The following is a 22,441-nucleotide window of genomic DNA, read 5'->3' on the forward strand; positions in this document are numbered from 1 at the left end:
AGGTATCGATGCTGATGCAGGGAGACTCTAGGTATAAACGCTTCAGGTAGCAGCAAAGGTCGACTTGGCGAGGTCTCGCAGCCGGCTGCGAGTGCCAGTCTTGCCTTCGCCTCGTGGTTGATGGGCGTACGAGAGGGTGTACTGGCGCTGTTCCGCGTAACGGGTTAACGTTTGGGTCCATAATAAGGACAAGAAACTCTTCGTTACGCACGTCTTCGTCGAGAAGCGGGACGTCCAGAACGCAGCGTTCGATAGTCTTGTCGACGGGGAGTTTGGGGGCGACTTTGGCGCAGTCGAGGACGATGGCGGCGGATTTGCCGAGCTGGCTGAACTTTGACCAATTCACAAGGCCATCGCGCCGGTCGGACTTGCTCTCGTTGACGATGGTAAGGTCTTGCAGGTGCACGCCGAGGTAAGGGATCATGGTGATGCCTGAGTTGGCGAGAGCGAGGCGGTAGGCCGCGAAGGCTTTGGATGCCGACATGAGCCGGTTCAGCGAGCGGAGCTTCTTCGGCAGTCGCTGCGAGTCGCCGTCCGGTTGGATGGCACGCTGTGGCTGGAGACGAGCGTCGCCGTCGAGCTTGCTCGTCACGAGGTCGAAGGTCTCGGAGAGACGGAAGATAGGCTGCGCGTTGAGGCCAGCGAGAACGCCCATGAGGGCGTCGAAGTTCTCCTGCTGGCGGAGCTCGACGGCGACCGAGAGGAGCTTCTCGATCATGCGAGCGCGCGCCTTGACGCGGCTCTGCACGAGTATCAGCGTCGACGTCCAGTTGGCGAGGTGCTGTGAAGCTTGGCGTCAGTATCGTGAAGCAGGGCGGAGCATAGAAGCGAAGATACATTGACGAAGCCGATGGAGCGAGCGACGGAGCCGTCAGCGACTCGGAAGGCGACCGAAGGATTCGATGGGTCTCGCGGCGCGAGGACATGCCGCATCAAATCGCGAGGCTGAACGGCAAGCCATAAGATCAGCTGTGAGCTGGCATGGCTCGCTGTAGAAGAGGTGAACGCACTGTCATGCCGGAGAACGCTTGCCAGGTGATCCGCGTGATCTGGGTCGCGATATCCTGCTCGCGCATCTCGAGGATTGCGTTCGAGAGATCGACAAGCATGGCGCTCGACGGCATCGTCCGGGTCAACGCCTCCGCGCTGGCGCCAGTACCTGCACTCGAAGCCTGCGTCTCGACCGTTCCGACGTCTGAAGATGTATGCTGCCGGCTCATTGGGGTCCCGTCGTACGACACGAGATCTGCCGATCCGCTGGCTGTTGAGGACGGGACAAGGCTTGCTGCTTGACCAGCATCGGGTCGGGCTGGTGCGAAGCTGCTAGAGGAGGCGTAGGAAGCAGCGTGAGACGGGCGCCGCTCAGGAAGGGGTGGGCGAGGCGTGACTGGCGACAGGCTCGGCGAGTCGTCGGCCGTCTTGTCGGGGATAGCCCAACCCGACTCGGGGTCCGGGATAGATGAGATCGGCGCGAGTAAGGGGACAAGCTCAAAGGCGTAATGGGCGACCCATGTCGCACCGCGCGGCAGGAGACTCTCGAGAAAAGGCTGGAGGAGGCCGAAGGTAGTCGGCGCCGCGAAATCGCCCGGCGAGGTCTGCATCCAGGTCGAGAGTATGCCGCACAGCCTGTATGAGAGATCGTCAGTCGTGCGCCTGTACTGATCACGTGTAGACGACGCACCGCATCTGGCCGTAGCGACAAAGAAGAGGATCCGTCTGCTGCTGCTGGGCGACAAAGTCGAACCGCTCGATGAGTCTCTCGAGGACATCGTACGGGCGAGCGAAGCGTCGAAAGGTGATGAGGAAAAGCGTGACGAATTGTTCATCTGGGAGTGAAGCTGGTCAGCAGCGCTTTCGAGCAAGCGTACAGCGCGTACTTACCGTTCCCAGCGACAGCGGCGAAGAGAAACTTGTCGATGAGGTCTTCTCGGCGGAAGAAGAGGTCCATGGAAGTCGTCTTCGATCCGCGACGCTCGATAGGCGGGGGCGGAACCTCTGCGACCTGTAGCTTCCCATCGAGCTCGGCAGGCGTCGCGGAGACATACAAAGGTGTACGCGGTCGAGCGCCTCGCATCTCCGTGTGAGGTTCAGCAGAGAGCTTAGCGTCGTCGTCGTCAACGGCGCCTGTCGCTGCGAGAAGGGCTGCGACGGCGGCGTCTGCCTCAGCATCCGCCGCCTCGAGTTCGGCCTGTTCCTGTGCGCTCCGCTGCGCTTCCGCCGTGACAGGCGATTCTTCGACGACCGAGAGCGCGAGAGGGCCGGATGCAGACGGACGATGTATGGCGGCGTCTGGCACGGTCGCGTAGGCAAAGGAGGTGGTCCCTCGCTGGACGGAGTCTCGGCGACTGCTTGTAGGCGAGTCGGGAACTGACGCCATCGATTCGCCTGCAGGAAAAAAGCTTAGTTTCGGCTGAGTTGCAGTCCAATGAGCACACACCTCGGTTGTCCATGATCTGCCGGATGACCCAGTTGAAGCATTCTTTCGACTTCCGCTGCGGATCTTCCAGACCGCCGTCGAGCTGCACAATGCCCGCGCCATAAACGTTGCAGATGTTTGCGGCGAGTCGAGGATCTGCTGCATCGGGCTGAGTAGCGCCGGGACCGCCAGACTTGCAGGCGAGAACGATGAGGGGGACATCAGATCCGCGAGTCCAGAATGCCTCGAGAAGAGTCGAGAGGGAATCGAGCGAGTTGGCGTTCGAGGCGTCGTAGCTGTTTGTAGACGAGTCAGTACCCGAACAAGTGCGAAGGTTGGAGAACTTGCCGCACCAGAGCATCGCCGCTTCGCATTGCGGCAGCCCATCCGGCCAAACGACGCCCTCCTCACTATACCGCAGCATTCCCTCGTCGATCTCGAGGACTTCGATAGTCCGCCTCTGTCCGCCGATGCTGAACGAAGTCGTGCTTGTCGTGACGCGGTTCCCCTGCTCGTCCTCGTGGAGGACGAATGGATCGGCGAGCGGTCGTTTCAGACCTCGGCGAATGACGGACGACTTGCCGACATGGCGAGGACCGACGACGGCGACGATGAAGTCGGCGGCAGAGACGGGCGAGACTGGATCGAGGGTGTGCTGATTCTCCGATAGGCCAGGCTCGCCGGTATGCGATGAGGGACCGCCTTCTGCGGTCTGAGCGCTCGCTGGAGGTCGGGCAGCGGCCGAATCGTAGTGCAGCGGGTCGACGGAAAGTGTAGCGAGCTGATGACGCAGCGAGAAGACGCTGGGCCGGCGAGTCGGAATCGTTGGCTGTACCGCGAGTTCTGCGAGTTCCCGCTGGAGGTCGCGCAAGGATCCGTCGACGTCCTCTTCCTCCCCTTCGTCGTTCTCCTCGACCAGCTTCACGCCTTCGATCTCGCCGCGACCGAGCGAGAGGTCCCTCGTGTACTCTTCTGCGAGTGCGCTACCTCTCCGACCGCCAGCCGCGACAATCGCTCGCCAATGCTCCTCCGCTGCGTCACCGTCGACGGGAGATCTCGGTGCTCGTCCGCTGCCCGACGAGTCCGCTCGAGACATCTCCGCCGCGAGAACGACAGCTGGTGGCATCCGCGAGTTGATGGAGCCTGAAGACGGCGTGTTCGACATGCTGGAGGATCCTGTTTGCGTTCGAGACCGCGACGGGCGAAGTTCGTACGCACTGGCAGAACCGGGCGTCTGGCCGCCAGCCGTTACGGCTTGAGTCCGGTCAAACTCGAAGGCTTCCTCCTGGGCGGGCGAGAGGCCTGGCGGGAGGTGGTAGCCGCGCGGTGAAGGGATGGTGTACTCTTCAGCGGGCGAGGGCACTGTTGGCGGAGTCGACGCCTTCCCGCGGGAGATGGTGCCGAAGGGTAGTGATCTAAGTATGGTTCGGGTTCTCGACGGCGAAGATGTCGGGATTGGCGGACTGTGGATTGCGGACTTCGAGGACGTCATCCCGCCCAGCGTACTGTTTGGCGTCGCAGAGACTGTTCTGCAGGAAGAGTAACCTGTCGCAGCAGGCTGGTCGGGCGGCAATGGTTGAAAGGTCGGTGGTTGCGGCGGCGAGGCGGATGAGGATAGTGGGTAGGATAAGCTGAAAGGGCTCTGCGACGTAGACTCGAGATGGGGTTCTGGGCGGTCATAAGCGAGGCTTGTACGTGTCGAGCCGGCTGGAGGCGGTTCGCGAGCAAGTGCGGCGAGAAGTTCGTCGGGAAGTGCGGGCAGCGGCGATGCAGCGCTGTTGATCATTGACCGCATCTGGTCTGCCTCGTCGTTCCGAAAGCCTTCGAATCCGTTCGAGGGGGACATGGCGCAGGAAGAGGACGGGAGTATCGGGAGGAAGACGAGGTAGTGTGGTTCCGCGGTCAAAGAGAGAATGGAGGGTGCGACGGCGATGCAACGAATTTATGTCGTACTGTGTATCACGGAGTGTCAACCGTTTGCACGAAGCAAGTCAAGCGGGAGCTCAGGCCTGCTGAAGGGAGAAAGGGAGGCATAGCCGTTCCCCGATGATGGACTGCTTGCGCACCTGCGTAACCTTGAGAGCTCCTCTTGACCACCCTCGCCTCAGGCGATTCGCCTCCCAGAGTCGTCAAAGGCGTCGCGAAGAGCGGTCGGCAGAGGAGGCGGAGATGCGGGGGGAGAAGGGCGACTTCGGGGTGAACGAGCGTGACGAGGCCGCCGACAGTTGATACAGATCGATAGAGCCGCAAGCCGATTGAACCAGCCCAAGCAAACCGCGAGCGGGAGATAGTCGTCGTCGAAGAAGCCGCGAACGAAGGTCTGCCGCCAACAGCGCGCTCGCCCTCGCTCGACTTGGCTGGATGGGGTTGTGCTAGGGTTTGAAAGTGCCACTAGATTCCGCACTGCTGTCGCTACCTCGCCGAATGCGCTGGTCGCGGCGGTTGACCCCGTCGTCGACTTCATCTCCCTTTGCGAACAGAACAACGACGGCGAGACGAGACGTACAAGAGCAGACCCCAGCTGTTCATACAGCACTCTCGCTGCAACTTCCGCCGTCGACACCTGCTTGCACGACACCGCCGCCTGTCAGCAAGCTCCTCGTCGTCGTCCCCCTCCTTGATACCTTGCCACAGCGATCACCAGCTCGTGCAGCAGCCGAGATATGTCGCTAGTGATGCATTCGGAGGGCTCAGGGTTGCCGCGGGCCGGAAAACTCACGGATGGTCGGAGGCAGTCCTGTTTTCTGGGCTCTCTTCAACCAGCGTCACGCCGCTCTTCTCGATTCCTTTTCCCTCGCTGCGATGTCCTCCTCTTCCACGCATCTGATACCTACCGGCCCGACATCATTCTGCGACTTTTCGCCCTGTCGCGCACTTTTCGCCTACTCCTGTTCACCTTTTCTCGTTCCCGCTTTTCCAGGCGAGATGCTTGCGCCTCTCGTCGTTTGACTGGCGCTCTCATCTCAGTCGTCGCGTTCCCAAGGCAGTAGCAGCCATGGTCGCCCAGGATCTCACGCTGCGGATGATCCTCTCGTCGCTCAGCGGTTGGCTCGCCCTGGCAACGACTTGCGCTGTGTGGACACCCCTCATCATCATGAATGCGGCGAGATTACGCGTGTCCGTTTCGCCTCGATTCATCTACAACTACCTATTCGGCGACTTCGTGAGTTCCCTTCTGCTCCCCTAAGGGCCGCCAGGCTAACCCCGCCTTCACCTCCCAGGTGAACCTCCTCGGCGTCATCCTCGGCAAGCTCCCGCCGACCCAGCTCGCCCTGGGGATCTGGTACGTAACGACGGACTGTATACTCCTGCTTCAGGCGAGTTCTGCTCCTTTTCCCTTCGTCGTGCGAGTGAGGCTGATCGTGTGCGCGTGGTCCGCAGCTCTCGTTCTTTGGCCATCTCGACCCCTTTGCGCCTGACCCTCAGCCAACCTTGGTATTCTCCAAGCTGCGGGAGCGGAAAAGGGAACACCCGCGCTGGTACCGCATCACGCTCGCCTTCATGTCTTATTCGCTCTGGGACGACGTCAAGCTCCTGCTCTTCTGCATTGCTGGTTCGTCCATTCTCTCGTCTAAGTCGTTTTCGCGTCACCAACCTGCGTTGTCTCGCAGCTGGACTCGCCGCAGGCGGCATCTACCTTACCCTTGGCATCTACCACGACCCCGAGCACTTTGCCATCGAGGTACCGCGCGCATTGGATGTCAAGTCTTTCGGTAAGTCTTCCGTCCGCTAGCTGTCCTCCGAAGATATTACGAGGAACGCTCACTCCGTTCTGCGCAGTCATGGGCCTCATCGCTCAGTAAGCTCGCACTTCGCTTCAGAAGCGAGATCTTATTATTGATCAAATCTAGCTACGCAGGGCAATGGTATGTCTGGCTCGCATACCCGAGTTGCGGAGCGGCGAGAGTCGCTCGAAGGCGGGTGAGCAGCATTGCGGTTCCCATCGCGGCACACAGCTCATCGTTCTCCGTAGGCTTCAAGCCGGTGCATGCTGTCGACGACCCGCTGTTCTGGTTCCTGATCGCCGAGAACGTAAGGGTTTATCCGCGGTCACTTCCCCCCGTCAACTCGCGCTCATCCTTCGTCTTATCCTTCTCGCAGTTCTTCAACCTCCTCTCTATCGTCCTTCTGTCGAGCAACGCGCAGTACCTGCTGGTCCAGTCACCTTGGATTGGCGGCGGCGCACTCATGATCCTCCTCGACTGCGTCCTCATCTCGCGCATCCGGGTCTGGCAGCGGCGATGGAAAGAGCGCAAGGGTTCGGATGGCGAGACCGGCGCGGAGAAGGAGGCGGAACGAGCCGCGCGTCTCGCCAAGCTGGACGAGGAGAAGGCTCAGCTCGAGGAGGAATGGGAGGTCGAGGACATGCACGTGGAGGCGCACGCGCCGGTACCGAAACAAAGGGACGGGGAGAGCATGGCGGACTACAAGCGCCGCGTCCACGCACACGCCGTCGCTCGCAAGGACTACCTCGAGAACCAGCACCTCGTCGCCGACATCAAAGAGCGCGGAGAACGTCGTGGTGATTCGTCCTCTTCCTACTCAGAAATGTCGCATGTTGACGAACTCTACTCTATCAGCCGGTCGACGCGACAAGAAGAACGACACGAGCTCGTCTGCCGTTGGGCACTTCCCTCCGCACCCACGCTCTGCCACATCCGGCCATCGCGCCGACGACCCAACGCCCTTCGCCCCTCGTCAACTCCAGTCGACCGACGACGAACAGCACGCAAATGCTCGAGACTTCCTTCTTCGACCTCGCAGATGGCTGCGTTCGACAGGCGTCGCGGAGCCCTCGGTCTAGACGGAGCGCATGTGGACAGGAGAGAGTCCAGAGTGCAACGCAGGCATCGAAGCACAGCATGTATCTGCGTCTCCCTCGCTCGCAAGACGAAGCTGGTCCGGCGGAGGGAGTCTACGGAGCGTGCAGCCGAACGATCTTTCTTCTGCATGCATTAACGGTTGCTTTGCTGTAAGCCTGCAGCGTGACCTGCACATCTCTGGCAGCGGAAGCAAGTGACGAGGACGCGGTGAACGGGCGAAAGAGAAGGTTGAGCGACGGTTCCTCTCCCGCACCTGCTTGAGGCGGTTGTTTCTGTGCTTTTCGCTGCTAAGAAGGTGCCAGCTTGCCCGCGCACTCCTCCTTCAAGCGCGCGAAGCCATACGCATCCACTTCGAACCCGTCCCTCAACCTCATCTCTCATCGGCTCTCGTTCGGTACAAGCGCAATGGGCGGCGCATTGCAAGCCGTCTCGACCAAGACGTTGCCGGCAGCATCCGACCTACCCGCGAACTCGCTCCCACCGCGCGCTTCCACCTCGAAACTTGCCCTGCTCACTTCCTCCCCCTCCGCGCCCGACTCGAAACTCGCCTTGTACCGCACATCAGCGGCTGCCGATCTCGTATGGGAGTGGACGCCCTCTCCACCGCCCGTCGATCCGTCTGCAGGAGGGCCGAAACCAGGTGGAAGGCTTGGCCTGGGATTGAAGGGGAAGGGGAAGGCAGCTCAGGGTGCTGGGGGAAAAATCGAGCAGGTCGTTTGGAGTCCTACAGGTATGCAAGATGCTATTGAGCTCAGCGGAGACTCGGCCTTTGACCCAACTTCAAGCAGGAACCGCCATTGGCACCCTTGTTTCCCCGGCTTCCGCCTCTGGCCCGCGAAACCCTTCCCTTGCCCTTCTCTCGGTACAGACCGGCACACCCATATCTCCACCCATACCTCTGCCTGCCGCGGCCCCGGCCAACCCGCCGACTAGCGGGTCCCGCTCTCATCTTTCGTGGCAGGCCCTCCCATCGACTGCACAACCCCCCGATCGCCTCCTCACGTCGTTCTCGCTCGACTTGATACGGCGACTACCTGCGCTGCCGAAGATCGCGAAGGAGACTCTCCCTTCTGCTGGCGATGGGGCAGCTCCTGGTCCAGGCATCGGGCTCGCTGGTGCGCGAATAGGAGGGCCGGGCGGAAGTGGCGGAGCGGGTGTCTTCGGCGCGAAGCAGGCCATGCTTGAGCGAGAACGGGCGAAAGAGGCGCAGCGGGCGCTGAGCATGCGGAGCGCGATTGGTGAAGAAGGGCGGTTTCCGAGGTTGGCGGCAATGGGCGGGGCGTTGGTCGGAACGGACGCGCCAGAGTTCGGCGACGAAGCGGTCAGGGCTATCCTGCGACCTCAAGAAAGCGGTGACGGCCGGGCGGAGGATGAGAGCGTGTTGTGCGCGGGCGGCGCAGACGGCGCGGTCCACGTCTTCCTAGGCGGAAGCGTCTACCTCGGATCCATCGGCGTCGGTGGGAAGGTCCACGCCATCACCGCTGTGCCGTCGTCGCCGGATCTTGCGGAACCGGCTATCTCCGTCCTTGTCCACCACTCCACCTCTTCCACTCCACTCGCCGTCAGTCGCGTCGATATTCCCACGCCCTCGACCCTCCCGACTGTCTTACACGTCTCTTCAACCCTCAGCGCGCACTTCGAACACGCGTTCGAGGCGTTGCAGGGCGCGCGGAATATGTGGGACGAAGCGAGGAGGATCGGGAAAGGCTGGCTGCAGAGGATCGCAGACGTCAGTCGACCTCACGGAGGTGAGTTCGCTCGAAGTCAGCTCGTCGATGAAGAAGGGCTTCAGGCTGACGCGAAGACGCCGAACAGTTACGACGCCTCCGACTACGCAGCTTCACCTTCTCCTCCTCACCGGCCGACCAACTCGCTCGCTGCACGATTTTCTCGCCTCGAAAATGAATGAACGAGTCCTCGTCAAGTGGGAGCAAGCGATGGGTGCGGCACTCGAACGCCTGCGGAAGGTCGCCTGGATGAGCGTCATTCCCGCGCTCGAGAGGATCGTCGTGATGCTGAAGGAGGTCGAGGCGTGGTCACTATGGTGCGCAGCGCCCAAATGCGCCAGAGACGTCGGCGATGCTCGATCATGGTCAGGTTCTTGACGCCTCACTCTCGTACAGGCCCGACAAGTTCGCCCCGTACAGCTTCTCGCAGGTCGAGGTCCGCCAGGTCATCTGTCTCGCTTGCAAAGCGATTGCGGCGATGGCTCGGATGCAGCGCGAGGTCGAGGAAGAGGAGCGTTGCTTTAAGCAGTTCGGCGCCTGGCTTCATTTCGGTGCGACGCTATCGCTGTCTCTCCGGCTTCAGCATGAAGCTGATTGAGCTGCGACTCTACAGAACTCGACAAGGTCGCCCAGCAAGAAGGATCCGAGATTCGGCCTCTCGCGAACTTCTTCCCGCTGCCCGTTTCGCATTACGTCCGCCATTGCCTACCGGCGACCGGCTCGCAGATCTCGATGTACCTCTCCTTCGGCCTTGCCACGGCTCCCCTGTCAGCGAATGGCGACCTGCGCGCGGCGGAGGAGTGGCTCAATTCGCGTACGGCGCAGTCAGCTCGGTCGGATCAAGCGGTTCAGCGTTCCTCGGCAGAAAGCGCGGGAGCGTCGCTGAAGGAGATGCTCAAGCGGATGGCCGAGGAACTACGTGGTCAGGTCGACGCCAGCGAGCTCGAGGTTCGCCGACTTGATCAGCAGCTCGATCTCGATATCGTCGCGCCGGTGTACACATCGTCGACCGACCAAGATGACAAGCTCTCTTCCGATCTTCAGCGGGACTTGCCAGCACCCGCCTTTGCCCTCGCTCATCCAGCGTCGGCACTTGATCCAGAGTACGAAGCTCGACCGCCCTCCCGCTCCACCGTCGACGTGACTGCGGCAGCCCATGCCGAGTCATCGCCGACACAGAGTATCCCTGTTCTTCTGCATCTTGCCGTCAGGTCTGCCGCCGTCCTGATGGACCGCGCAGTCCGTAAAGCCACGGGCGATCGGGCTAGTCGCAGCGCTGCCGAGGGACCGGACGTCGGTTCAGCTACAGCGATAGCGGTGCGAACGATGCTCGAGCGGGATCAGCGGCGTCACCTCATTTACGAGTTGTGCGTCGCTGGCGACACTGGTGCGATCCTTCGCTCCACTCATAGGTTCGCCTTCCGCTGATGCACTCCGCTTGCGCAGTCTACTTCTCGAAGCGAGACCCTGTTGGCGGCTCACCCGTCGTTCAATACGTCGCACACAAGCTTGTCACCGCGGACGGCGTCTCGCTACGACCGATGCACTTCGACTTCTCCGGGCCGCAGGGGGTGGTCTTTGCCTTTGACCGTAAGTCAGAGGGTGAGTCCGAACGTTATCAGCAATTCGAGTGACAACGCTGAGCTTGCATACGCAGGCGCTGCGGCTTCGCCCTTCCTCGTTACGGTGGACCTTGCCGCCCTCAAGTGGGAAGCTTCGCTTGCACCGGTAGGCACGCCTCACTTACTCCCGCACAATGCGTGAGGACTGACGAGTATTGCGAATGGCAGCCCGGCGGCCCTCTACCTATTGCTTCCCAGTATTCGCTCGCCGAGCACTTCCCGCCGACAGCACTCGCCTTCTCCCGCTGCACCGACGATGAACCCCTCGTGGCGTCGTTAGCGGCTGAAGGACGGCGCTTCGAAGTCCTCAAACTCGCAGCGAACAGGGCAGATGTCGACATGCAATCTTGATCAGACGTCGCCGTCGCAAATTCTTATCTCGCGCAGCTGTGCCGGCTATCACGTCCTCGTCTCCTTTCTCTCGAAACCGCCGACGTCTCGCCGACGCCGAACTCATCGAAGACTGACGAAAGGCGCGAGCCGCCCACGCGACCGTGCTCCACGGACCTCCGTCGGAGGGCGAGAGGGGCTCTCTTCCTATCTCTCTCCTGCTTCTCCTTCCTTTCCCCCGAAGCAGCACGAAGACCCATCATGGCGGTGCAGGAGCTCACGCTTCGCATGATCGTGTCCTCGCTCTTCGGCTGGCTCGCCCTCTCGACGACTTGTGCCGCTTTCGTGCCCGTCGTGGTCATGAACGCTGCTCGCATGCGAGTAAGCAGCTCACCAGCGTTCTTATGGACTTGGTTATACGGCGACATAGTGAGTATGGCGGCGCTCTCTCAGGGAAGATCGCGCCGACGGCTTGTCCACCGCAGACCAACCTCCTCGGCGCCGTCTTGGGCAAACTTCCGCCCACTCAGCTCGCTCTCGCCATCTGGTATACGGCCGTGGACGTCACGCTGATCATACAGCTCCGATTCTTCGGCCACCTCGACCCTCTCGCGCCAGACCCGAAGCCGACCAAGGTCTTCGTCAAACTGCAAGAACGTAAGAAGAAACACCCTCGTTGGTACAAGATCACGGTCGCCTTCATGTCGTTCTCCGCGTGGGACGACATTAAGCTGCTGCTCTTCTGCATCGCCGGTGCGCTCGATGGCCCCTAATTCGCCGGCGTCGCCGCTTACTCAACACGCTACGCAGCTGGACTCGCCGCCGGCGGTATCTACCTCACCCTCGGCCTGCACAACGACCCCGAGCACTTCGTCATAGAGGAGCCGCGCGTATTGGACCCCAAGTCGCTCGGTGCGTGATCTGCTCGCCCGGAACTACGCAACACGCCTGACGACGTCTGCCGACAGCTTTCGGCGTCGCGTCCGCGTAGGCCCGTACCCTTCATCACCGAGTAGTAGAAGACTGACTCTCGTTGACCAGCGCGACGTTCTGCATCGCACGCTTCCCGGAGATGAGAAGCGGAGAGAATCGCTCGAAGGCAGGTACGGAAGCTCTCACTGTTGCCGAGTCGCCCGAACAAGTGCTGACACTTTCATTGCGCAGGTATCAAACCTCAGCATGAGCTCGATGACCCTCTGTTCTACTTCCTCATAGCCGAAAAGCATGCTCTTCGTTCATGCTGAACATCTTCGCTCTCACTGCCTCCCTCCTCACGCAGCTTCTTCAACATCTTGTCCATCCTCATCCTGTCCACGAACGGGCAGTACCTCCTCATTCAATCGCCTTGGCTCGGAGGCTCTGCCCTGTCCATCGTCCTCGACGGCGTCCTGATCTGGCGCATTTCAGCCTGGCAGAAGCGATGGAACGAGCGCAAGGGGTCGGATGGCGAGACCGGTGCGGAGAAGGAGGCGGAACGAGCCGCGCGTCTCGCCAAGCTGGACGAGGAGAAGGCCCAGCTCGAGGAGGAATGGGAGGTCGAGGACATGCACGTGGAGGCGCACGCGCCGGTACCGAAACAGAGGGAGGGGGAGAGCAAGGCGGACTACAAGCGCCGCGTCCACGCACACGCCGTCGCTCGCAAGGACTACCTGGAGAACCAGCACCTCGTCGCCGACATCAAAGCGCGTGGCGACCGCAGAGGTGCGTGCTACTTGGCGTCAGCGTTCCATCTCACTGCAGAAGCTCACCCACTCGTTGGGATAGCTGGGAGGCGCGAGGAGGACGAGAAGGACGCCGACGAGGACGACTACGCGTCTGGAGCGCAAGATCTCGACGACAGCCACGCCAGCAGCCGTCATCGAACACGCTCATCGAACCGTCACGATCTCACTCGCGTCGACAGCGACGGCGACAGTGCACTCGGCCATCTCCCCCTCCTCCTCTCCGGCGGCGGCGGCAGTAGGAAGCGACGGTCCACCGGCGGCCCGAAGCGCGTATAGCTCGAAACGCTCAAGAAGCGTCTTCACTTATCTGGACTGCAGGTTGGAGAGATACAGCGCCGCTGGCGGCGAGGGCAAGAAGATGGCTCGAAAGCGGTTATTGCAATACTCACGGCGTTGCCACCTACTCGTCCGGCGGCGGAGTTGGCAGGCGAGCATCGAGCTGTTTGGCGGAGAGCTGCAAACCCGTACCGTCTCGATTTGCGAGCTCGCCTTTATCTCCCGCGGCATCCTTCTTTCCCACCGCCAATCCGGCGGAATTGGCCGCGCCGCCCGCCCCGTCACCAAACCCCGCTTCGAGGACGGGCAGCGGAATGGCTGAGCCTGCGGACCCGGTCCGAGGTAAGGTCGGAGGAGAGGCGAGAAGCGTTACGGGAGGAGGTATGACGGCCGAGTCGAGGGAAAGGGCCGTGTTGTCCACTGCGTTCGTAGGAGCGGGGGCGTTTTCCGCCCCGTCCGACAAGGCCACATCGTAGCCGGCGGCTGTCGAGGCCGAGGCTTCGCTTCTGGCGTCCGCTTCGTCGTCCTCCTCCACCTTGACTTCTACACCCGCTCGGTCCTCGTCCGCATCCTCCTTCGGCAGCTCCTTCTCCCTCGCGGCCTTCTGCACCGATTTGCGCAGCGCCTCATCCCAGACTCGCGCCGTCCTCCGATTGTTCTTGAGCTGCGAGTCTTCCCACGTCGCAACCATCCCGTCCACCAACTTCCTGATCACCTTCCGCTCTTCGACGCCAGGCGCCTCAGGGTCCGGCTTGACCGACTCCATCAGCGGGCGAAGCTCGAGCGACTGGAGCGCCGAGGCTTCGAGTTCCGCTTGGGCTGTCAGGCGCATGAGACGCTCGATGAGGGGCTTGAGGCTGTCGACGTCGGCCACGGCGCGGGCGTATTGCTCGGCTTCGGATGAGGCGGAAGAGGAGGAGGCGAAGTGGGTCGGCGTGTCGGGGAAGAGGAGCGGGCCGAGTTGCGACATGGCCATCGAGGTTGAGATGAAGAGCTGGCGGAGGAGGGCGATGTGCTGGTACGGCAGGCGGTGTGGGAAGACGAAGGAGAAGGTGGGAGAGGGAGAAGAGCGAAAGAGGAGGTGGAACTCGAGCGAGAGGCAGAGCGCAAGACTCAGGTATCGCCACTGCGGACGAAAGCCGTCAGCAAGTGCGGTCACCAGGACTTGCGGACGATACGCACGAAGTTGTACCTCCGCTCGCTCTTGCGGAAGAAGGTGAAGACGGCGATCGAGCCGAACGCGAACGCCCAGAAGATGCCGGCGTAAAGCGCGCCCTTCGCGAGAAATTCGCGCTTCGTGACGAGCTTGTCGCCCCACTCCTGCACGCTTGGTCCGAACCGCTCATACGCCCATCGCTTGTTCTCGTCCTCCAAGGCTTCGACTCCCCTCCGCAGCAGGACGAAGAACGCCTCGCCCTGCTTTCCAACCTTGTCGGGGTGATACACTCGCGCGAGTCGACGCCAGTGAGACTTGACCACGCTCGCGCCGTCGCGGTCGACAAGGTCGCGCGACAGGTCGAGGAGGGCGTAGTAATTCTGCTCGGCGCCGCGAGCCTGCGACCAGTAGATGGAGAGGACGGAGTATGCGAGGTAGGCGGCAATGAGCGTGATGCGGACGCGGCGATAGTGCCACTGAGCGCGAGCGTTCGCTGCTGCGACGTGCTGAGGGGCGGCTCGAGGCGGTACAGTCGGGCGAGACGAAGGAAAGAGTCGGTAGAAGAGGGTGAGGATGGCGCTCGTGAGGAAGGAAGGGATCATCGACCAGCCGAGGACGGATATCAGGTTGGCGCTGAGGCCGCCGACGCCGCTAGACGGCCGCGAGCCTGCCATCGTTGTCGGACCTGTTGAGCCGGTCGCAGTCAGGGGAGTCAGTAGCGGTTCAGGCATGAATTCGGATAGCCTTGCTTGGCATTGCGGATCAGAAGCTGTTTAAGCGCAGCCACGCGCGTTCTCAGGAGACGCCCTCCGTCCCTCGCGCAAACACCTCATGTGCCCTCAAGTCCCCGACGACTCGCTGCCCGCGCCCCGGCTGTCCACAAAGCCACCTCGGGTCTTTCTCTGGGCTGTCTCGCAAGGAGAGAGAGAAAGACCCGCTGGTTAGGCTAAGCGGTCGTGTCGGTGTGCCCTGGTGTAGTTAAGATTGGCAGGTCACCACCTTCCAGAATGAAGACTCGGTCTGGACGGGTCTGGCTGTGCCTCGGGCGAGTGATGTCGACTCTGCCTTTACGCCGCGCTCGATGAGACTCTAGAGCAGCGGGTCAGAATAGAGTCCACCCTTCCACCCCTACATCCGCCTCGACGAGGCAAATGCACTCCCTCAACTCGTCCAACCCGCTCGCTCTCCCCCACCTCGCCCCATCCACCGAGACGCAGCCCGTTGCGAGCGGTTTCGAGCGAAAGGGACGCAGGTGGGAGGCGGACGAGACGGGGATGCGGACGAGTCGAGGGTGTACGGAGCAGCTGGGTGTGGGTCTTTATGTGTCGCAGAACGAGCGCTGTCCTCGTGAGAGACGCTGGAGCTCCAGCAGCGTGGACAGTGCCAATGATGCGACGATTGGGACGCGAGACGAGCGAGTCGACGAGGAGCGATGAGGACGAGGTGTGGTCACGCGAGTTTGGCGTAGACGGACGCGTCCTCGGACCTTTTACTAAGAATCATGTCCAGCACCAGTCTGAGCCTGTCACAGCGCCTTACCTTGCTGTGTGTGCCGTCCCTTGTCGCTGGTCGGAGCCAGGAGACGAGGACGAGGACTTGGGCACTTTCCGCCTCGACACTCACCGCAGAGCGAGCTGTTACTGTGCCTGAAGGCTCGCTTGAGACTGCTGCTACTTCGATCGAATCACCCGCCTGTTCCCCGACTCCTGCGCGCCCTCCCAGCCCGTCTCGCCGCCACTTTCCCCTCCCCAGCGTCGTCATCCCGCCGTAATGGTCAACCTGAACGCCTTGCTGGTGGAGGGACAAGATGAGCAGGTCACAGTGAACCAGCGGGCGCTCGTTGAGAAGATCCTGGCGCGGTGCGCAACTTCCATCCGGACCCTCATCCCGCCTGCGATGATTCTCCCTTCCTCGTTTGCTGACTTAATGGTGTCTCGCAGGTACTCGGGCGAGCACACCGTCTTTCGAGAACTGCTGCAGAACTCGGACGATGCAGGGGCGACCTCGGTCGAATTGCATTTCAGGACGACGACCGGTGCCGCCGGTCTCGACGACTCGCAACCGACCTACTCGCCCGACGCCCTGCCGAACTTGCTCGCGACCAAATGCGCCACCCTCATGGTTCGCAACGACGGCTTCGTCTTCCGGCAAGAGGACTGGCAGCGACTCACTGAGATCGCTTCTGGTAATCCCGACGAGCAGAAGATTGGGGCGTTCGGCGTGGGCTTCTACAGTCTCTTCTCCATGACCGACGGACCTGTCGTCTCGTCGGGCCAGCGGATCATCCAGTTCTACTGGCGCGGCGACCAGCTGCACGTCAAGTCAGCGACAGACGAGTCGGGTCTCAAGAACACCTCGGCGGACGGCAAGCCCTGGACGACATTCCTGATGGACCTTCGCGAACCTGCGCCGATGCCAGAGCCGAACGACTTCGCTCGTTTCCTCACCTCCTGCCTCGGCTTCACCCAGAACCTCCGGTCGCTCTCCCTTTTCTTCGACGGCCACCTTCTCTTCCGCGTGCAGAAGACGCTCGCGCCATCTCGGAACCTCTCTTTGCGACACAATCTGCAGTCGTCTTCGCCCCAGAAGCTCCTTCGCATGACTGGCGTGGAGGAAGCGCCCTTCCAGCTCAAAGCCGAAGTCTCGAACTGGATGCTCCGCTACACGGCGAAGCCGAAGCCGACCGTCGCATCAATCACGAGCGCCGCAGCGTCAAGCACGACGTCTTTCGCCTCGAAGATGCTCGCCGCCTTCTCCAGCCGCTCGACACCTTCACATCAGCCATCTCCCGTTCCGACACCTCCGCCTCGGCCTGCCCCTGCTGCGAAAGATCCATTCGAATACGTCCGCGTGATGCTCTTCCTGCGAACCGTCGCCGCCTCTCTCTCCGTATCGCCCTCTCCTCATTTCGCCAACGAGATGCTCCGCGCGACGAAGAAGGCGTTGCCGTCGATCACGAAGTACTCGCTCGTCTGGACCGGCAAGGACGAGTACGATGCGAGTCATGGTGGGAAGACGGGCGTCGGAACTGACCATGAGGACGAGGCGTCCGCTCGGAAGGTCTTCTCAGGCCTCTTGCCGGCGGACATCTCGACCGTGCAGGGTCGAGTCGCGATTGGCTTTGCGACGCATCAGACGTCGGGCTTCGCCGGCTCGGTCGGAGCGAGGTTCATCTCGACGGTCGAGCGCGAGTCGCTCGACTTCCAGAGCAAATACGTCGCACAGTGGAACCAGGAGCTGTTGTGGGCTGGCGGAGTGCTTGCGAGGACGGTCTTCGAGGAGGAGATGGCAGAGATTGGGCGAATCTGGAAGCGGGCGGGAAAGGAGCTTGAGAAGGAGAAGCGGGAAGACCTCGAGCAGCGGACGCTGCACCTCATTCGGTGCGTTCGTCCACCTTTTCCCTTCAAGCTGCGGTATACTTACTGGTTCACCGAGCAGCTTCTTCACGTTCTATAAGTCGACACCGCAAGAGATCGTCGGTGGCACACAGGAAGAGTCATTCTTCGCGTCCAACACGGGCACCTCGATCACCCTTCTCTCGACTGTCGGCCCGACACCAGCACACAAGCTCCGCCTGCCCTCGCCACATCTCTCCGGATTCATCAAGTCGACTCCTGTCGTCCCGCCTCTCGTTGCAGACGGAGTGCCTCGTTTCCTCTCCGTCCTGCGCGACAAGGGCTTCATTCGAGACATCTCGCTCGAGGACATCTTCGCCGACCTCTCGTCGCATTCCTTGACGGTCAGTGAAGCGGTGGAGTGCTTCAAATGGTGGACCAGCCTGGCCTCGAACCCGTCTTACGACCCTCGTCTCCTCACCCGTCTCAAGGACGTCTCGATGCTCTCCGTCCCGGACTCCTCTTCCCCCGACGGCACTCGCATCCTTCCCATCGGCGCCTTCAAGACCTACGTCAACCCGAAGGTCGTCCCGGTGGACATGCATCTCCCCGAGCACACTCTCCCTTTCGAGCTATCGCGCCAGCTTTCGCACTCGGACCTCAGCCGCGTCTTCGGCTGGAAGGAGCTCTCGCTTCTCGACTGGCTCAACTACCTCACCTCGCCGTCGATGACGGGCAAGTCGGCCTCTGTCGACACAAACTTCCTCGCCTCGCCGCCTTTCGCCGAAAAGGTCCTCGCCGTCCTCGCGAAAGGCTGGCAGCAGGTCCCGGCTGTCGCCCAGCGAAATATCATCGAGCTCACGTCCAAGCTCGCGTTTGTGCCGACGAGGAACGGCCTGAAGCAGCCGAACGAGAGCTACTTCCCGAATGTCTCGCTTTTCGAGGACTTGGCGGTCGTCACCTTGCCGAGCGGTGCGCCCGTCAAGGGCAACATGGAGCGATTGTTGGCGGCGTTAGGAGTGCGGCGGCATGTCGAGGTGAGTCCTCGCTCTCCAGCTTCGCTCCCGTTAACGACTGCTCACCTGCGCGATTCCCCCAGCTCCAACTCGTCTTTACTCGACTACTCGGCGCCGGCGACTGGTCGCACATCCAGCTCATTCGCTATCTCATTTCGGTGCGGAACACGCTCACGCCAGCAGAGCAAGATCGGCTTCGCAAGACCGCCTTCCTGCCCCGTGAGGGCGAAGCGAAGGTCGAGCAGCCGCCTGGTCCTGATGGCGTCAAGCCGAAGCCGAAGACAATTCGCTACCGAGCTTCCGAGCTGTACGAGCCGACTGACGCGCTCCGCGAGCTTGGCTTGCCTCTCGTCGACTGGACGGAAGCGCAGGCAAGGTGGAGGTCTACGTCGGACGAAGGTGCGTCGTTCGTCTCGTCACGTCCAGCGTGCCCGCTGACTCAAAGCTCTCCCAGCCAAATTTCTCTATGACCTCGGTCTTCAGCGGGTTCCCACCGTCGCGACCGTCCTCGAGATTGCCGCGAACTCGTCTGATCCGGCCAGGCAGGAAAAGGCGCTTCGGTACTTCCTCGACGGCTGTGTCACGCACAGCTACAGCATGTCGTGTGGGTTAGGCGCAGTTCTTCTTCGTCGAGACGCCGAACTGACCTTGTGCTACGCAGACTCGCCGTCCAAGTACGCCCTCCCGTTCGTGCCCGCTCTCGCCAAGGACCAGGAGATCCGCGTCAAGCCGACCGAGGTGTACAGTAACCCCGCAGCAGCGCTGCTCGGCTTCCCCGTTCTCGCGCCCCGCTTTGCAGCGGAAGAGACGAGGTTCGGGCTGCGTCGCGACCCTCCGCCGAAGGAGCTTGTCTCCGCCATTGTTAGCAACCCGCCTTCAACAATCGCCGAAGCGAGCAAGATCTTCGCATACCTTTCGTCGCAAGTCTCGACCTTCGCCTCGGCTGACCTCGACGCACTTCGCTGGGCATCTATTGTCTCCGTTCGCAAGCCGGACGGCAAAGTCGAAAACGTGCCGCCCCTGAACCTCTACTTCTCGACCTCGGACACGTCGCTTCCGTCGGGCGTGAGGAGTCTCTTTGCGACTATCCCCGACTTCGGACCCGCCGCACGTCCCTTCCTGGTTGCCTGTGGCGTCAAGGAAAGTCCGACGACGCCGGAGATCGCCACGATGCTCATTGCGGATCCGGCGCGCTTTTACGACCTCGCCGGCTCCTCCGATCGTTATCTTTCTGGTGCGTTCGACTGCAAGCGTACATATCGCGACAAAGCTGACCTCCCGTTCACCGCAGTTCTCCGCCTCGTCGCCCTCAACTACAGCAGCCTCTCGTCGTCGCTCCGCAGTCGCATGAAGCTGAGCGCCTTCTTCCTCGGCACGAAGCGCATCGCAGCCAACGGGTCAAACGCTGGCAAAGGTCAGACGCTCCTGGACCAGGACGACGACGAGGATGAGGAGGGCTCGGATACCACTCTCGTCTACCAGCTGGCGCGCGCGAGCGATCTGGCCGTCAATGATGAGCCTGCCGGTGCGTCTCCTTGGGCCTCCACGCCCTCATCTTCTACGTCTGACCGGCTAGTGCGATGCAGCTTTCCACGTCTTCCAAGGCGACATCCTCGCCTGCCCGCAAGAAGACGCACTCGAAAGTCTCGCCGAACAGCTTGGTGCTCGCAGGATCTCGGGGCTCATGACCGAGAACTACCACACGAGCGGCGAGCCGGACAAGTCAAAGCGAGCGCAGGACCTGCAGCGCACGGTCGCCGAGCGAACCTCACTCTTCCTCTCCGAACGCCGCCAGCAATACGGCAAGGGCGAGCTCAAGCACGACCCCGACTGGATCCAGAAGCATCTTCAGGTCTACGAGGTTCGCTCGATCGAGCTCGTTCGCACGCTCAAGAGTCCGCAAGGTCTCAAGAAGCACGTCGCTGTCGCATCGGCTTGCGCGAAAACGGCCCCGAACGGCGACATTGCGCTCTACGTCTCGCAGACCATCGAGGCCGACTACTACGAGATCGCCGTCGCCATGTGCAAGCTCCTCTTGTCCAAGCTGCGCCCGAACGACGCGCTCCTCCTCCTGACCATCTTGCAGACGACGTGAGTCTTCGGGTCGCGTAAGAGTCTCTCGATCGAAATTGACAGCAGTCGCTGACTCTCCTCAACTCGCAGGCTCAAGAACTTGAAGCGACGCGGCTTCAACGTCGACCGCATCATCACCGCTCGCAAGGCGGAGCGTGAGGCGGCTGAGCAGCGGGCGAGGGAGGAGCGGCTGCAGGCGCAGCTGAAGGCTCAGTCTGCCCTGGTGAGCGGCTCGTTGTCGAGTCCTTTCCGTTCACTCTATGCTGACCGTCTGTTCTGCAGCCGGAGAAGGAACTCGCGTCGGCGCTCCAGAAGCTCTCGTCGATGTTCCCCGACGCCGACACCGACTTCCTCCGCACCTTGCTGCAGACGCAGGACCCGCCTCACCTCGACAACGCCGTCAATCAGCTACTCGCGAGCCCGCAGTACCCCAAGAAGCGGCCACAAGCTTCTTCGGTGGACGGCCCTCCGCCTTACTCGCAGGCGGTCTCAGCGCAGGGTCACCAGCAGCCCTCGCAGGCGCAGTCCGGCGGCCTCTTCTCCAGCTTGCGTCGCCAGTTCGGCAAGGCGGGCGAGACGCGCTCGGCTTCCCCGCTTCCTCCGCCTCCCAGCCTCAGCCCGCCTCCGACTTCGCCTCAGCCCCAGGCAGTCTCGCAGTGTCCGCCCGGAATGACGCCACAGCCTCAGCGACCGGGTGCGACGCCCACTTCGACCGACGCTATCCGCGCGAACCTCACGCGCGCGATCCAGGCTTCTCGTCCCGAGACAGCGTCAAACGTCTCGAATGCGGTGGACAAGACGGAAGTCAAGGAGAGCGAGGCGTACTGCGACGCGACTGCCGCGGCGAATTTGTCGTTCGTCGCCGAGGTCGGAGGGATGCGGTTCTTTGCCAGCCGCGAGGTGCCGGTCCCGTGCGTCCTCGTCTCCTTTACCTCCTCTCCCTTCCGCTCACTCTACGTATGCTCGCAGCACGACCTTCGTCGCAGAGCACCACGACGCACTCCTCCGCTTCGTGACGCAAGTCATCCGCCCAGTCGGCGAAGTCTTCCGCCTCGACCCGCGCGCGTTGCACGTCTTTCACGACCTCGAGGGACCGCTGATCGCCTTCAACCGCAACGGGTCGCTGTATCTTAACTTCCGGTTCTATCAGAGCTGGTGAGTGCGACGTCGGAGGCCGGTAATTTTCGGAACTGTCAACTGACCTTGCGCTGTGCGGTTCTCGCAGGCACGACAAGCTCGTTGCGCACGGCGACCTCGCTGAGCCACTCATCTCGACCTTCCACACCATCGCCCACGAGCTAAGCCACAAGTGCGTTCCTTTCCGCCTCCCATCCTCTCCGCCATCTGACCATCCCTCGGGGATAGCCTCGTCAAACCCCACGACTCGCAGTTCAGCTTCTACTTCTCCGCCATGTGCGAGGAACACTTTCTGTCGATGGCAAAGCTGTTGCAGACGGTCGCTTCGGCGGTGTAGACGGTGTAGACTACTCTACTCCTTCTCGACTCGACTCGTTCTGTTTGTTGTCGTCTCTTCGTCGATTTCTCGTTGCATCGCAGCTGCATTGCTTGTTGCTCTAGCGAGGTATAGCGTTGAGCAGAAGAGCGTAGCGGACGAAACCCAGCTCAACCCTCGCTCCTCCTCACCTCTCGCTCACGCATCTTCCGCAGTCTGTACAAACACGTTTCATTCGCTCCGTACTTCTCGGGCGCCTACACCTTCTCACTCTTGTCCTGCGCGCCCTCCCAATACGTCACGCCCTCCTTCCTCTCCAAATCGAGGCATCGCTCCTTGTAGAAAATGTGGTGCTTGGGAGCCCACGAGGCGGGTTCGGTGTGGTCGTCGAAACGGAAGAGGGCGGGCATCGCGAGCCACATGCTGTGAGTGCAGAGGAGTTAGCAGAGAAAGGACGAGGAGAGGGAAGGGGAAGGGGAAGGGGAAGGGG

At 61.8% G+C, this 22,441-nt stretch overlaps 7 protein-coding genes across 7 annotated transcripts in view; 4 read left to right on the plus strand and 3 right to left on the minus strand.

Moving 5' to 3' along the window:
• Nucleotides 1–42: 42 nt before the first annotated feature.
• RHTO_02538 (RAS guanyl-releasing protein 1) lies at nucleotides 43–4,262 on the minus strand (the record flags this gene model as incomplete). The annotated part of the gene is made up of 8 exons (XM_016416212.1): nucleotides 43–147; nucleotides 212–781; nucleotides 838–945; nucleotides 1,011–1,626; nucleotides 1,682–1,826; nucleotides 1,882–2,385; nucleotides 2,438–2,712; nucleotides 2,770–4,262. 8 exons carry the CDS (start codon nucleotides 4,260–4,262, stop codon nucleotides 43–45), a joined length of 3,816 nt encoding a protein of 1,271 aa, XP_016271709.1.
• A 1,149-nt stretch (nucleotides 4,263–5,411) lies between these two features.
• RHTO_02539 (uncharacterized protein) lies at nucleotides 5,412–7,220 on the plus strand (the record flags this gene model as incomplete). Its single annotated transcript, XM_016416213.1, has 9 exons — nucleotides 5,412–5,579; nucleotides 5,638–5,703; nucleotides 5,798–5,969; nucleotides 6,028–6,129; nucleotides 6,197–6,215; nucleotides 6,276–6,337; nucleotides 6,390–6,448; nucleotides 6,518–6,938; nucleotides 6,997–7,220. The coding sequence occupies 9 exons, from the start codon at nucleotides 5,412–5,414 to the stop codon at nucleotides 7,218–7,220; spliced, it is 1,293 nt and encodes a 430-aa protein (XP_016271710.1).
• Nucleotides 7,221–7,644: 424 nt separating this feature from the next.
• RHTO_02540 (anaphase-promoting complex component Cut20/Apc4) lies at nucleotides 7,645–10,939 on the plus strand (the record flags this gene model as incomplete). Its single annotated transcript, XM_016416214.1, has 8 exons — nucleotides 7,645–7,969; nucleotides 8,028–8,987; nucleotides 9,055–9,283; nucleotides 9,363–9,517; nucleotides 9,580–10,353; nucleotides 10,413–10,556; nucleotides 10,624–10,694; nucleotides 10,757–10,939. The coding sequence occupies 8 exons, from the start codon at nucleotides 7,645–7,647 to the stop codon at nucleotides 10,937–10,939; spliced, it is 2,841 nt and encodes a 946-aa protein (XP_016271711.1).
• A 240-nt stretch (nucleotides 10,940–11,179) lies between these two features.
• RHTO_02541 (uncharacterized protein) lies at nucleotides 11,180–12,918 on the plus strand (the record flags this gene model as incomplete). Its single annotated transcript, XM_016416215.1, has 8 exons — nucleotides 11,180–11,347; nucleotides 11,404–11,671; nucleotides 11,729–11,830; nucleotides 11,887–11,905; nucleotides 11,960–12,021; nucleotides 12,083–12,116; nucleotides 12,198–12,619; nucleotides 12,683–12,918. The coding sequence occupies 8 exons, from the start codon at nucleotides 11,180–11,182 to the stop codon at nucleotides 12,916–12,918; spliced, it is 1,311 nt and encodes a 436-aa protein (XP_016271712.1).
• Nucleotides 12,919–13,042: 124 nt separating this feature from the next.
• On the minus strand, nucleotides 13,043–14,748 carry RHTO_02542 (protein of heat shock protein DnaJ family; the record flags this gene model as incomplete). Its single annotated transcript, XM_016416216.1, has 2 exons — nucleotides 13,043–14,044; nucleotides 14,101–14,748. The coding sequence occupies 2 exons, from the start codon at nucleotides 14,746–14,748 to the stop codon at nucleotides 13,043–13,045; spliced, it is 1,650 nt and encodes a 549-aa protein (XP_016271713.1).
• A 1,096-nt stretch (nucleotides 14,749–15,844) lies between these two features.
• Nucleotides 15,845–21,972, plus strand: RHTO_02543 (ubiquitin system component Cue; the record flags this gene model as incomplete). The annotated part of the gene is made up of 13 exons (XM_016416217.1): nucleotides 15,845–15,933; nucleotides 16,015–17,454; nucleotides 17,513–18,446; nucleotides 18,509–18,824; nucleotides 18,880–19,029; nucleotides 19,087–19,659; nucleotides 19,717–19,950; nucleotides 20,012–20,516; nucleotides 20,589–20,721; nucleotides 20,781–21,409; nucleotides 21,468–21,653; nucleotides 21,724–21,807; nucleotides 21,864–21,972. 13 exons carry the CDS (start codon nucleotides 15,845–15,847, stop codon nucleotides 21,970–21,972), a joined length of 5,382 nt encoding a protein of 1,793 aa, XP_016271714.1.
• Nucleotides 21,973–22,208: 236 nt separating this feature from the next.
• Nucleotides 22,209–22,441, minus strand: part of RHTO_02544 (protein of glutathione-dependent formaldehyde-activating protein family) — a gene marked incomplete at both ends in the record, with an annotated part of 763 nt that continues 530 nt past the window's right edge. Inside the window, one exon of the mRNA XM_016416218.1 lies at nucleotides 22,209–22,374. Within this exon, the coding sequence (XP_016271715.1) occupies nucleotides 22,209–22,374 (166 nt within the window). The remainder of the gene's footprint in view (nucleotides 22,375–22,441) is intronic.

This window comes from Rhodotorula toruloides (assembly GCF_000320785.1).
Source record: "Rhodotorula toruloides NP11 unplaced genomic scaffold Scaffold19, whole genome shotgun sequence".
Classification (NCBI taxonomy): domain Eukaryota; kingdom Fungi; phylum Basidiomycota; class Microbotryomycetes; order Sporidiobolales; family Sporidiobolaceae; genus Rhodotorula; species Rhodotorula toruloides.